Here is a 14972-nt window from a genome sequence, read left to right as displayed (position 1 = left end):
TGCTCGAGTCATGCCATTTTTAGTTTGACTTAGGTTTAAAAATGTGATATTTTGGAATGGTCAGGGTAACTGTCACATCCAAAATCAGATTCATTTATCCATTACCTCATGGACACCTGGAGGATCTTCGTGTGTAAGGTGGCTGCCACAACAGCTGCTGCCCTTCAAGGCAACTCTGTGCACAGCACGGGTTAAGTTTGGCAGATGTGATAAGGTGCTGTGTACACATTTCCATTCCATTTTAAGAGAATTAAGAGTCTGTAATTGCATTAACCAAATCATGACATTAGAATTGTATTCCAATGGGGCAGCACGGTGGCACAGTGGGTTAGCACTGCTGACTCATGGCGGCGTGGTCCCAGGTTCGATCCCGGCTCTGGGTCACTGTCCGTGTGAAGTTTGCACATTCTCCCCGTGTTTGCATGGGTTTCACCCCCACAACCCAAAGATGTGCAGGGTAGGTGGATTGAACACGCTAAATTGCCCCTTAATTGGAAAAAATGAATTGGGTACTCTAAATTAAAAAAAAAAAGAATTGTATTCCAAGATACTAAATCCATCCACTAATACCTTTCCCATTTAAAACTGTTCATGAAAGCATGTGGTTGCAACTAATTTCCTGAAGCTCCTACTAACTGTCCAGTTTTATACAAACCTTATTTGGGACCAAGCTCTTCAGTGAGAATAATTGAAGAGTGCTGAATTAACATAAAACACTACTCTTCTTCCATAATTGTTTTTGGATTTATAACAGAAAACAAATGATTAAAATGCTACAGGCTCCTTATCCTATCAATAGTTTGTACCTGTACTTTAGCAGCAGTTTAAGTACAATGGAACGGACAACAGGATTTCGATCAACTGAGTCATCAAATGGTGAAAGGGTTCTGGTATGATACTGGCGATCTAAAGAAAGACAAAAATAAATATCTGATGCAAAAAGAAAAGTTACCAGTGGAATGTTTGAGATAGATACAAGACTTACATGCTTTTAGAATGCTCATGGTAGACGGTACAAGTTGGGCATTTAGAGCATTTGCAGCTAGTCCAGTTCAGGTTCTGGTCAGCGGCAACCCCAGGATATTGACAGCAGGGGACTCAGCAATGGTAATATCATTGAATGTCAAGGGGCAGTGGTTAAATTCTCCCTTGTTGGAGATGGTCATTGCCGGTCATTTGTGTGACATTGTTGCAAATGCTTCAGCCTTGTCTTTTGCACTGAATTGCTGGGTTCCCCCATCATTAAAGATGGGGATGTTTGTGGAGACTCCTCCTCCAGTGAGTTGTTTCATTGCCCACCATCGATCATGACTGGGTATGGCAGGACTTCAGAGCTTAGATCTGATCCATTGGTTGTGGAATTGCTTAGCTCTATTTATTACTTATTGCTAATGCTTTTTGGCACACAAGTAGTCCTGATTTGTAGCTTCCCCAGGTTGCTATCTCGTTTTTGGGTATGCCTGGTGCTGCTCCTGGCATGCCTTCCTGCACTCTTCATTGAACCAGGATGATCCCCTGGCTTGGTAGCAGTGGAAGAATGGGCGCCATAAGGTTACAGATTGTGATTGAGTACAATCCTGCTGCTGCTGATGGCCCACAGCACCTCATGGTTGCCCAGTGTTGAGTTGCTAGATGTCTTTGAAATCCATCCTTCACAATCCCTGCCATGCATACTTTTGCATAGGGGAAAGTGAATCGCCTCTGATTTACACTCCCAGCGCGAATGCAAATCAGAGGCGCTTCATCTCTGGTGGGAGAACATAGTCTCCCAAAAGGAGAATTCCAGCCAGTCTCCCAAAAGGAGAATTCCAGCCATTGTGCTTAATCTAAGTAAATAGGTCATATGATATTGAGTGGTTGGTGGGAGGAACCAGGTCTGGGACAGGTAGAATTGGTTTTTGGCTGAAATGCGAGCTGAGAAGCAGTTTCTGAGGAAGGCTGCCAGAGATTCTACATTATTCCGACAGGGTGTCAGGTCTCTCTCTTCAGGCAGTCTCAAAAGATCTCAATCCAATGTTTGGCAAGTAATCCTGTGTTTGCTACCTCTATTTAAAAGTGGGTTTTGACCTGTGATGGGTTTTGCTTGATTGGAGATAAAGAAGATATCAGTTAGGAGTTAAAGTGTTTCCTTTTATTGTTCAGCATTGTTTAACTGGTAATTGAAAGTTATATTTCTGTAATGAAATGAAAATTGCTTATTGTCACAAGTAGGCTTCAAATGAAGTTACTGTGAAATGCCCCTAGTCGCCACATTCCAGCGCCTGTTCGGGGAGGCTGGTACGGGAATTGAACCGTACTGCTGGTCTGCCTTGGTCTGCTTTCAAAGCCAGCGATTTAGCCCTGTGCTAAACAGCCCCTGTTTAGTGTAGCTTTAATACTGTGTTTGGGATAAAGTTTGTTTTAATACACCATATCCCTATTTGTGCATGCAATCACTCCTGGAGCAAAGTATCCTTTCCTCAACAGTTTTACAAATTTATAAAAATTATTGGAGCTTCTGTCCGGTACCCTAATAATGTTGGGGTGTGGTCCGGGATCAGAATAACAGTAAAACTAATACAATCAAATACATTTACGGCATAAAAGTCCATTTAGACAATCGCACCCGTGTCGGTTGAAAAACACCTCTCAGGCTCAAACACAATTACAATCTTAATTGATGGACGTGTAGTTCATGCACTTCACATTTGCAAGCTAGTACTTCTTAAATGTTCTTCTGCCTCTACCATCCTTCCAGCCCCCTACCTTGCTCTAAATTAAAACATTTAGCTTCAGCTACCTTTTAATCCTTCAAGAGTTACTTCAAATCAAGACACCTGGTTTTTGACGTCTCTGCTGTAGGAACTAGGTCCAATTTATCCACTCTATCTGGCACATCATAATTTAATAGACCTCAATTAAATCTCACCAAAGCCGTCATGGTTCCAAAGAACACAACACCAGCCTATCCAATTTTTCCTCATGGCTGAAATTCTCCAGGCCTGGCAACATCCTCATAAATCTCAGTACCTTCTCTAGTAGTCACACTTTTCCTCAAATCTCTGCACCCATTGTCCAGACCCCTGGATTACTAGCCTGTAACATACCACTATTACTATCGACGAAGAAAACCAATCAATAATTGTAGGGTTATTGTACAAGGTTAACCACTGTGCTACCGTGTTTTTCATGGCCATCGGACATCTCAAAGCAATTTACAGCGAATGAAATGCTTTTGAAGTGTAGTCACTGTTGCAATGTAGAAAACGCAGCAGCTAATTTTCACAAGCATACTCCCAACAAATAGCAATGTTAACACTGCTGCCTCACCGCACAACGGACCTGGCCTTGGGTGACTGTGTGGAGTTTGCTCGCACTCTCGTGGGTTTCCTCCGGGTGCTCCGGTTTCCTCCCACAATCCAAAGATGTGCAGGTTAGGTGGATTGGCCATGCTAAATTGCTCCTTAGTGTCCAAAGATGTTCAGGTTAGATGGGGTTAGGGGATAGGGTGGGGGAGTAGGCCTAGGTAGGGTGTTCTTAGTAGGGTCGGTACGGACTCGAGGGGCCGAATAGTTGGCTTCTGCACTGTAGGGATTCTAGGGATTCTATGGATAATCGTTTTTGGTGATATTAATTAAACAGTAAATATTGGCAAGGATGATAGGAATAACTCCCCAGACTGCTATGAGATGGTACCAGGGAATTGTTTATGTCCCCCTTGGAGGAGGGACAGTTTGATGTTTTATCCAAAAGACAGCTCCTCCAATTGTCCACTCTTCTCAGTTCTTCATGGAAGCATCAGACTTTGTGCTCAAGTCCTGGATTGTGCCTGGAATCCAGAACTGTATGCCTTAGAGGCAGGATTACCATCAACTGAACCACAGCTGAGCTGCTGAATAGATCCCAACTCCAGGAATAAGGCAATATGAAATGAAAATCGCTTATTGTCACAAGTAGACTTCAAATGAAGTTACTGTGAAAAGCCCCTAGTCGCCACATTCCGGCGCCTGTTTGGGGAGGCTGGTACGGGAATATCATCAGGAGAGAAGGGTGGAAGGAGAGAGAGGTTGGGGAAACACTGTACCTCCTACTCCATTAAAAAAATGTATGGAAATTACAACTTTTCCCAAAACGTATCCTTACCTATACCGGTGATGTTGCGACACAGCTGCTTTTCAATGACTAGTTGTGACAGAAGATCAGCAACCACTTCTTTCGATGGTGGCGAATTATCTTTAAAACAGACCATGGAAACCAGAGCTATGAAAAATGCGTCACACCTCTTACGAAAGATGGTATTTTTTCCAACAGCTTCTCTGTAATAGAAAGGAGCACACATTAATGAAAATGATGGGAGCATAAACATTTGGCTGAAAATATGAGCAGCTATATTGAATAGTCTCCATTTGATCATTTTCCCTGCAGCCATGCCAATTACAAGGAGCGCAGAAAATACAATTTTCTTCCATATTGCACACAATGGGCTTTTCACAGTAACTTCATTGCAGTGTTAATGTAAGCCTGCTTGTGACAATAAAAAAATTATTGTAAAATGGTTTGCAACAAACGAAGGTGCAGAAGTGAACACAATTCTGCCTTAATTGGTATATTAAGAGGGCACAACTTTGCACCATAGATATTAAAATTTATGTAAATTATTGGATAATATTCAAGTTGTTGGAGTGAATGATACAACTTAGGGCTGTCATAAGCCAATTTCTTTTATTAACAACAAAAAATGTGGCTATTGTAGTGGCGATTTGATGTGTTAAACAATTGACTCTTAATTTTACGTGCAAGTCATTGAAAATGTTTTGTTCTTTTGTTAGTATCTCATTGATGTGAAATATCACTTACACCTTAAGTTAGAATGTTACGCTTCACTTACATTACTGAAAACCAAGTTTATGCAAGATATTGTAGAGCAACTGTTATGCAGTTATAAAATAAATCCTCGAGAGAAAGCCATTGTTTGGTTAAATGACCTAAATCGGATGATGCAATAGCATATGATTTCGTTCATCATTCCAAACTAGCAAAATTCTAATGACAATCAGAATAGGGGCTGTTTAGCACAGGACTAAATCACTGGCTTTGAAAGCAGGCCAGCAGCACGGTTCAATTCCCGTAACAGCCTCCCCGAACAGGCGCCGGAATGTGGCGACTAGGGGCTTTTCACAGTAACTTCATTTGAAGCCTACTTGTGACAATAAGTGATTTTCATTTCATTTCATATCTTAAGCTCCTGATCCATGTGTATCAAACTGTTAATTCCACCTTCTCAGGAGGAATTGGGGGTGTGAAACAAATGCTGGCCTTGCCAGCAATGCTCACATACTGTGAACTAAGAAAATACAAGGCTCTTGGTGGCTGCTCTCTATCTTTTAACTGTCCCAAACAACAAAAATAATGCAATCATACTGTTCCCTCCAACCTCTTAAGCGTACCTTATTTCTTCAGATACCTTCATTACGTAACCATCATCGAGAGCAGTTATGCAGACTGGGCAAAACATCTGCCCTGGAGCAAGCCACAGCTTTAAACAGTCGTGACAGTAGATGTGATCACATGGAAGTAAGACAGGACCGTTAAGCTCTCCTAAGCAAACTGGACACGGCCTCAGTCCATATCTGTAATAAAACAAAGCTAAAATAAAATCAACAACTCTGTAGGGGTGGATGGGGGCTGCACTTAAGAGAATAACCAAGAAAGTCTATGCTAACAGTTCTGTGAGTTACTATTTTAATATGTGCGGACATTTTGTGTCCTGGCAATCTGGACGCTATCTGAAGTAAAGAAATCAGCAAAAGATTGGTAGAAGCACAACTCAGATCAGATTGGGAATGATGCTCTAGGAAGGAACTTTCAAAACAATGATTTAAAATGGATGCACAAATGTCATAGTTCTATCCAATTTTGGTTCAACCAGATCTAGACTGAATAAGAACAAATCTCTGAATCAAACTGCCTGAGATCACTGTTGGGGAGACTATTTGAAAATTTTCTTTCTTCATTTATTTGTTTTATCCCACATTATTTGCTTTATCTAAGGAATCTTCTAACGTTGTGGGGAAACTTTCTAAGATGTAAACATAGTCCTGTGGATCAATTCACTGACTGTTAAGAAAACAAAGGCAGTTTTAAGAGATTTATATTTGTATTGGTAAACATGAGAGAGAAGGTATAGTTTTAAGTAGGTTTGATTTAACGTTTCTGTGCCTGGAAGTTATAGATTTGTGCTGGGCAAAAGTGTTTTGTATGTGTGCAGGTTGGTTAGGTTTCAACTGTGTTTGGAGAGGGCTACGGCGTGAAGAGTGAATAAAGATAAAATAAATGGTTGCTTAGCAACTGGGGCCTGGTAAGATAGGGAAGCTTTAAAGTTTTAGTTTATCTACTTTGATTGCAGTTGGAGATAGGTAGTGAGAGAGAAGGCAGCTCTGACAGCTCTGCTAGAAGTAGTTGGTTTTAGATTAAAGAGGGAACATCACTCTCCGCTTTGCTTAAAAAAGCCATACTACGGAGTAATGGTTAAGAAAACAGATGCTGGAAATTTAAAGTCCAGATAGTTAAGAAAACTAGAGATATGAAGAGAAGTTTCCAAGAAGTCTGGAAGAAGTTAATGGAACAGAGGAAAGTGGGAAACAGAACAGATTATTGTTCAGTAAAATGTCAAAGAGTTGAAAAGGCATTGGACCCCAAGAGGTCGTAAAGATATCTGCAGTAGTGCTCAAGGTTTGTGAGAAATTACTACAGTTTAGGAGACATTATTTGAAATAATTGTAGAAATCGGTGGCTCAATCTCAGAGTTTGTGTAAAAGCCTTTATGACAAAGGAAACCTGAAGGGAGAGGTGTAAAACCTGAAAGTGAAACCTTGATGGAAGCAGCGGAGAGAAAGCATTATTTAAAAGGAGATTTGAAAGTGTGACTTTTGAAAGCGGAATTTTAAATCACTCGTGTGGAAGCCAGAGTTCAGTGAGATAAAGTGGCTCATAGTATAAGAATCATCTGGGGGGAATTTTGAGCAGAAATCCACAGATATTTCACCTAGGTTCAGGGAGGAGTGTGTCTTACTACAGTCATCTTGTTTGTTTAAAAGGGGCTTTGTCTATTAATGAGACCATCTAGCTTCAGATGTACTTTGTAATCCGTTAATCCTAAAACCTGTGTGTAATTTTAAAGTTAAAGGAGGAATAAAGGAGTGTTGTATATTGCCGTGGGCAGCACGGTAGCACAGTGGTTAGCACTGTTGTTTCATAGCACCAGAGTCTCAGGTTCGATTCCCGGCTTGGGTCACTGTCTGTGCGGAGTCTGCACGTTCTCCCCGTGTCTGCGTCGGTTTCCTCCAGGTGCTCCGGTTTCCTCCCGCAAGCCCCGAAAGACGTGCTGTTGGGCAATTTGGACATTCTGAATTCTCCCTCCGTGTACCCGAACAGGTGCAGGAATGTGGTGACTAGGGGCTTTTCACAGTAACTTCATTGCAGTGTTAATGTAAACCTACTTGCGGCAATAATAAAGATTATCATAATCCAAGTTTTCATGTTTAACAAAGTTTTTGTTGGTAAATGTAATTAGCGGACCCGTGACTCTGTTCCTCCATGTTTTATTTTTAAAAAGTAACATTACGGTTTTTTGAGCCAGGGTTCCATTCTAGGATCTTCCCGTCCAGTTATAACATCAAATGGAATCGTAACACTGACCCATGACCTTAAATGGGCCCATGACCAATAGCAGATGCAGGAAAGCCACAAATATATAGCCACTCACAGCTCTGATGTTATACTTCATCATTATAATGGCACACAATCTCTTACCTACAGAACACCTGTCCTGCATTATCTTTACAATCTCTTAGAACCTTAATCACAGCCCGAAAGGGATCTTGAGTTCTTACATCCGAGTTGTTGTGTAAACACTGTAAAATAGGGAAAAATTAGGCTTCAAAGTACAGGTTATAAATAAAAGTGAGCCATTTCTATCAACTTAAATAAACTGGATTTTTAAAATAATCAAACAATTGGGTGTGTACCTCATTATCAATAAACAAACTATTTACTATAAAATTCTACCCAAAGATTGGACATTTACACTTTTAATGCAAAAGCAGCATTAGGTTAATGTTCAGACAGGCATCAAGATTGTGCTCGTCACTGGGCTGGTCCTTTGCTTTGATGAATTAATGTAATAACTATTTCTCTTCGGTCACTAGCTTCTGCATATAAAAGGATGTTGCGCAGCTTTGAATTTAACGGAGTACGCCGTTTTTGAGATGGCCGAGCATCTCAAAAGCGGCGCCTCCCCCGATTCCAGCGTAAACGGGGATTCTCCGGCCGATTGTCGAACGCGATTACAGCGTCGGCGATCGGAGAATCCAGCCCTATGTTCTCCCGCCGGAGTTGAATTGCACCAGATTTGCGCTGCCAACCGTAGGATTATAAGGGATTCCCTAGGGAATTCCATTATTGGGGTGCCATTTTGAGCGGGCAGACCGATAGCGAGGTCCCGCAGCTGCTACCTGGATTTTCTGGCACCCTCCCCAGGTACAGGGTGACCTGACAACTCCTGCCAACCAGAGAACCCCGAAATAAAGACCCATCCCAGAGAACCCCCAAATAAAGGGAGACCCCCGCAACCCCCCCGCACAGCCCCCTTCAGAGGGTCGTTTCCAGCTGACCACTTCGAAATCACTCAACTGTGAAGAGAGATGAATGGAAAACACTTAGCTCTGTTTGAAGTGGTCCAGGTGCTGTCAATCAAAGATTGATGTTTATAAACATTGCAGTTAGTTTCTCAGCTGACCACTTCAAAGTTATTCAACTGTGAAGGGAGATGAATGGCATAATGCTGACAGCTTGGGGGGGGGGGGGGAGGGGGGGTGATTTGGAGGCTGCCAATCACAGCCTAGTGAAGTCAATATCAGAGAGAAGTTAATGAATGGCTTTCAGTCAGAGATTTAAGGGGGTTTAAACACAGCTGACTGGTTTTCTCTTTCCAAGAATTGATAGATGCTGCTACCTGTGCTTGAGCCAGCAGGTGTATTGCCCAGGTGAGTATTAAAGCAGTTATTTTTCTCAGTGCCTCTGTCTGGACTGCTCTCCAGCTTCCAGTCAGGGTCTCTCTCCCAGGGGGGGAGCCTCTCTCCTGGGGACTTGCTGGTGGGGGCTTCCTGATAGGGCTTTCTCTCCTGGGGAGCTTCCTGACAGGGGCCTCTTCTGGCGGCAACACGAGGGGCTTCTATTCTGGGGGGCAGTCCGAGAGGGGCTTCACTTCTCGGGGGCTTTCTGAAGGGTCTCTTCTTTGGGGCTTCCTGACAGGAATCAGGAGGGCCTGTGGGGATCTCTTTTTTGAGGGGGTTTCTGGTGGGGTTGGGGCGGTGGATATGTCTTGCATTTTGGGGTAGAGGGTGGCCCTCCGATGAACGTTTGGGGCAACTCCCTTAAAAGAGTTACCCCTTTGGCCCACTGCAAGGTCCACAGCGTCAAAAACACGCTCGTCAGGGCCAGCAATAATTCTCACCCATGTGATTCCTGGCCAGAGGCTCAGAGGATATGGTGCCTGTCCCAATAATTGGATGAGCTGGGTCTTAATGACGGATTTACATCCTCCCACCTGCCACGGAGCACGAACAGTGATCCCAGCGCCAGCAGGGGGCCAGAACATCGGAAACAGGTCCCCGCCGTTTTCTCCTCGACACTGGATTCTCCGGTGCATCGGTTGCGCCGCTACCGATGGCGCAACGTGGCGAATCCAGCCCTATCAACCCGTAAACTTTCAGAAACATAAGAAATTATTCATGGAATCACAAACATAAAACACAATGGGAGACCTTTCCAAGCAATCCAGCATATGTTGCAACCAATTCCTGCAGCCTCTTCTCAATTTCTTCAACTCCCAGCATCACATGTTCCACAAAAAGTGACACTGAAAATATTCGATTCCAACCCGTTCTGAAATACAAGTGCAAGCATTTAATAGGTAAAGGTAAAAGATCTTCCTTCTAAATGCAGCACATTCTTATTAAATTTACAGCTAAGAATTTGATAGCTCGATTTGTTGAGAGGACGAGACTCATTTGTAAATACTATCTTTGCTCCTTTAAAATAATGAATTACAAAATGGCTTTTTGTATTTTGTAAATACTTTAAATTAAAAGAATAGTTCAACAATGAAAGAATATGAGCAAATATCTTGACGGCCAATTGGATAAAGAAATCTGAATGGAATAGTAGCACTGATAGCCTGTGTTCTCATTCAACCAACAAAAGACAATGTGCTATTCTAATGATCGATTTCACAGGACGGGTCTCCGCATAACGTATATGAGGCAATTGAAAGTGCTTGTCGAATATAGCACTGTTTGTCAATAGTACTACAAAGCTCTTTAAGGTTTCAACCTGAAAACTTATCCCTTTTGAGAACGTAATACGGAATTGTTATATTTAAGGACAAGTTTCATTCATTGGTCTGGGTGACTACATCTTTTCAAGGAACTGAAATAGGAATTTGTCTCATGTAAACCATCTTTTACCTTTTCTTCCCAAGTTCCTCTTTTACTACTCAAGGTCCTTGGGCTCCAATAGTGGCAGGAATTTAACCAAAATTACAAGTTCAAGTCATACGATTAAAGCCATCTCTATACAGCCCCTTGTTCATTTCCTGGCCTTGATGGTTATTCCGTTTCCACAGTGCTCTTATCAATGGCTGGAACTTTGCTGAGATTTAGTTTTGAAATTCCTTCAGGATCCAAATGGGTTACTCTATTAGATTGGACTGTGTAACCACGCACTGGTGTGCAATAGTTTCTACAACTTAGTCATTAAATAAGTCTATGCCAGTTCTCTGTGCAGCAATACAGTAGATCTCATTCCTTGCTCCACCCCAATATAGATTTATATTTGTAAATTTCAAGTTTTAAGTTGAGCTTTTCCATTTGACGGTCCACCTTCCACTTGCTGCAAATCTTGCTCGACAGTCTTTTGCTGTTTTTCCAGCCTTATTCCATTTAGATACTGCAACTACATTCTCTGATGGCCCATTTAGATTCTAGTATCTGGCCTGCAGCTGAGTCCTCAATTCACCGTTCTTTTCTTTGGGAAATTTCCAAATCATGCTTAGCTCATTCTGATACTTTTCTGCGGGTTCCTGCTCTGCATTCTGCAAAACCTCTGCGGAATGACTTTTCCTGTAACTTACTGCCGGATTGTCACTATGGCTGCTATATCTCTGCCACTACACCAAACATCACCAGATCCACTCTTGCCTTTGTTGGATCAAACTATGTTGGTTCACGGTCTATTTTTTACGCCTCCTTGATTCCCCGGTTTATATGGGAAAACCTTTAGCAGTGCGTCCAACAATACTCTGTACTTCAAGCAGTTGCTGAACTCACTCATACACTATATACTCACTCATACACTATATACTCACTCACAGACTATATCCAAAACTCCGCTGTCCATATTCTAAACCTTAGCCCAGTCGTTCTCATCTATTATTTGTGCTCGCTGACCTGCATTGGCTCCCGCAGTCTGTGAATGTCTCCAATTAAAAATTCCCATCCCTGTGTTCAACGGCTCTCCATGGCTGCACCTCTCCACACCTCTTAACGTCCTCTCTGCACCTCTATCTTCCTCCTGGTTTACAATTCTTCAATGACTCTGTTCCCCAAACTTTGACTTCTTATACATTCCCCAGCCCCTTCGACCCCACTGTCTTTGGTTGTGCCTTCAGGCACTTTTGGTGCTAAGCCTCAAAATTCTCTGCCTAAGTCACTGTCTCTTGTCCTCCTTAAAACACATCTATTTCACCAAGCTCTTCTTCATCCTTATTAATATCTCAGACTTTAGCTCAACCTCAATATTTGTCCTATTATGCTCATGTGAAGCATCTCAAGATGTTTACCTACATCAAAAGCAGTATACAAATGTTGTGGTGATTAATCTAACTATTCAATGTGCAGTATCACTGGCCACACAGTAAACTGATAATGTTTCCTTTATCACTGCACGTGGTTGCTTTAGGTACATTAACATGGAACAAAAATGACGGCAGTTATACTGTCACAAGGTTGGAGAAACACAGGCCACATGGTCTAATTTTAATTCATTTGGGAAAATTTGAACAAGATGGTTCTGCAAAAATATCCTTTTTTATTGTGTTATTTTGGGGATGTTGCAAGATGTCCTTTAACAATTTTCTAAATTAACATTAAATTTAACATCACCGTAAACAGAATGCCCCTTTAAATAATTTATTGCTTCACTGATTTAAAATACAATGTTTGTGTATATTTCTTTGTGACGTGAAAGAGCCAAGTCTGTTTCAGGGAAAATGTTTCCTAGCACTGAGTAGGAAACAGGAAAGATTGAGGGAAGGGATGAAAGCACAGTTGGGGTGATGAGCTTTTTAAAGGAGTATGTTAATACTCATACTCATAGAAATTACAGTGCAGAAGGAGGCTATTCGGCCCATTGAGTCTGCAATAAAGTGAGAAAGCTGAAGTAAAGTAGATTTGAAAGAGAATTCCAAAGAAGGGGGCAGTGATTTAAGGATCAGCGACCGAGTGAAATGAAAGTGCAATAATGTGGTGTCACAGGTTTATAAAATGCCAGCTGGTATACTTAGCTGGAGGAAAATGCTCATCGGTACATTAGAAGAAACTTCACTGCTCATAATTTTAATAGCAATGTATTAACGCCTTATCACAAAGCATAACCTTGTTGGTGATGATCACAAATCTTGAAGCTACTTTGCAATATTTCCCACTTGTGTTTAATAGCTATGCCTCTTTCACTTTAAATCATCAAAGTGTATGCTAATGAAAAACATTCTTACTGGACTAACTGTACAACAGGTGATTTAATTCCTTGGCACTGCAGGAATTCTTCAGTGCAGATTAGCTCAATTGGCATTTGCAGACTGTTCACCTTCTGCAGCCAAACCGTAGATGATGTTTCAGTACGTGCAGATTCTAGCATTTCAATACAGGCAGCTGCTGCATAAACATCTATGACCTGCATTAAAATAAGAAAAAGTAATTGACCACAAGTTTATAAATGGGTGGAAAAGTTCCATAGAAGCAGCTCTGCACAAATGTTGGGGAACCCATTAAGCTATTAATGACGGAGGTTGAGAGGTGACCTGATAGAGGGCTACAAGATTATGAGTGGCATGGACAGAGTGGATAGTCAGATACTCTTTCCTAGGGTAGGAGAGTCAAGTACCACGGGACATAGGTTTAGAGTGCGTGGGGAAAAGTTTAGAACAGATGTGCGCGGCAAGTTTTTTTTACACAGAGGGTGGTAAATATATGAAACGCGCTGTCTGTGATGTGGTGGGAGCAGGTACGATCACGGCATTTAAGGGGCATCTAGACAAATATATGAATAGGGTGGGAATGGAAGGATACGTACTCCGTACGTGCAGACGGTTTTAGTTTCGGCAGGTACCATGGTTGGCGCATGCTTGGAGGGCCGAAGGGCCTGTTCCTGTGCTGTATTATTCTTTGTTCTAACACTCTGCCTTAATTAATTAAACTCAAACAGTTTTGAGGTATAGATGACTTGAAAAGGATCTTCAGAAAAAAAAAATGCTTAGGGTACTGGTCTGGATGGCTTACATCCCAGGGAGCAAAAGGAAGCGAGGGTGGAGATAGTGCAAGGGCTTGCCTTAATTTTTCAAACTTTCCTAGATCTGGGGGAGGTGCCAGAGGATTGGCGAGTGGCAAATACGACACCCTTATTCAAGAAAGGGTGCCAGTTAGTCTAACATCGTTACATCTGGGAGAGGGCGAGTGGAAGGAAAAAGGCACTTGGAGAGGTTTGAGTTAATTAAATACAGCCAGTGTGGATATGTAAAAGGCAGATTGTGCTCGACAATCTAATCAAATTTTTGTGATGAAGTAACAAATAAAGTGGATGATGGGAATGTGGTGGATGTTGTTTATAAGGATATGGAAAGCATTTGACAAAGTACCAAATAAAAGGCTGCTTATACGAGGTTTATGAAAAAGGGCACCAGTGTCTAAAACTGGTTTGAGGACAGAAAGCAGTTAAATTGTGGCAGACAGTTGTTTTACAGACTGGAAGGTGGTGGACAACGGCACTCACCAAGGGTCAGTACTAGAAAGACTGCTTTTTGCTCCAAATTATTTGGTTCTAGGACCTTGAAATAGGGAGTAAAATTTCAAAGTTTGCCGATGGTATCACAGTGAAGATAATATGAATTGCCTAACAATAGGATATTGATAGGCTGCAGGGGAGCCAGTATGGACTTGATGGACTGAATGGCATCCTTCTGCAACATAAATGACTATGACATCAGATACAACACATGTTTTTGAAATTCTGATGTCCTTAACTTTACTAAATGCACAGATATACCGATAGCAAGCTCAAAGACCACAGATATACCGATAGCAAGCTCAAAGGCAATTAAGTACTAATTGTTTTGCACTGAACTTGCTGAAATAATTTGTTAATATTGGAAATTTTATCAAATGAAACTCGTGCGCCACTTGAAATGTGGATGAAACATTTGTTTTGGTACATAATGGGTGATTCACAAGTATTTGGGTCTTCTATGTGGTCTATGGATATAGCACTCACTAGAATTCAATAACGAATGCCATTTAATAATAATAATAATCTTTGACTGTCACAAGTAGGCTTACATTAACACTGCAATGAAGTTACTGTGAAAAGCCCCTAGTCGCTACATTCCAGCGCCTGTTCAGGTACACAGTAGGAGAATTCAGAATGTCCAAATTACCTAACAGCGCGTCTTTCGGGACGTTTGGGAGGAAAACGGAGCACCCGGAGGAAACCCACGCAGACTCCACACAGTGACCCAAGCTGGGAATCGAATCTGGGACCCTGGAGCTGTGAAGCAACAGTGCTACCCACTGTGCTACCATGTTGCCCCATTTCTTCTGCCTACGATAAAATTAATGGTTAATGACCAAAGAACAGTGGTTAGTCTTTGAAAATGATCTGGG

The 14972-nt window shown here is 41.8% G+C and overlaps 1 protein-coding gene across 2 annotated transcripts in view; it reads right to left on the bottom strand.

Annotated features, from left to right (window-relative positions):
- Window positions 1-14972, bottom strand: part of LOC140395620 (E3 ubiquitin-protein ligase rnf213-alpha-like) — a 183743-nt gene that overhangs the window by 45639 nt on the left and 123132 nt on the right. For both annotated transcript variants that reach the window (XM_072483605.1, XM_072483606.1), the window contains 6 exons: window positions 12812-12990; window positions 9804-9924; window positions 7792-7892; window positions 5427-5609; window positions 4123-4295; window positions 807-906 (listed from right to left, as the gene is read on the bottom strand). In XM_072483605.1, coding sequence (XP_072339706.1) covers window positions 807-906; window positions 4123-4295; window positions 5427-5609; window positions 7792-7892; window positions 9804-9924; window positions 12812-12990 — 857 coding nt within the window. The remainder of the gene's footprint in view (window positions 1-806; window positions 907-4122; window positions 4296-5426; window positions 5610-7791; window positions 7893-9803; window positions 9925-12811; window positions 12991-14972) is intronic.

Source organism: Scyliorhinus torazame, chromosome 18 (genome assembly GCF_047496885.1).
Source record: "Scyliorhinus torazame isolate Kashiwa2021f chromosome 18, sScyTor2.1, whole genome shotgun sequence".
NCBI lineage: Eukaryota > Metazoa > Chordata > Chondrichthyes > Carcharhiniformes > Scyliorhinidae > Scyliorhinus > Scyliorhinus torazame.
Note: the sequence above shows the minus strand (reverse complement) of the source record. Positions and strands in the feature narration are given on the sequence as shown.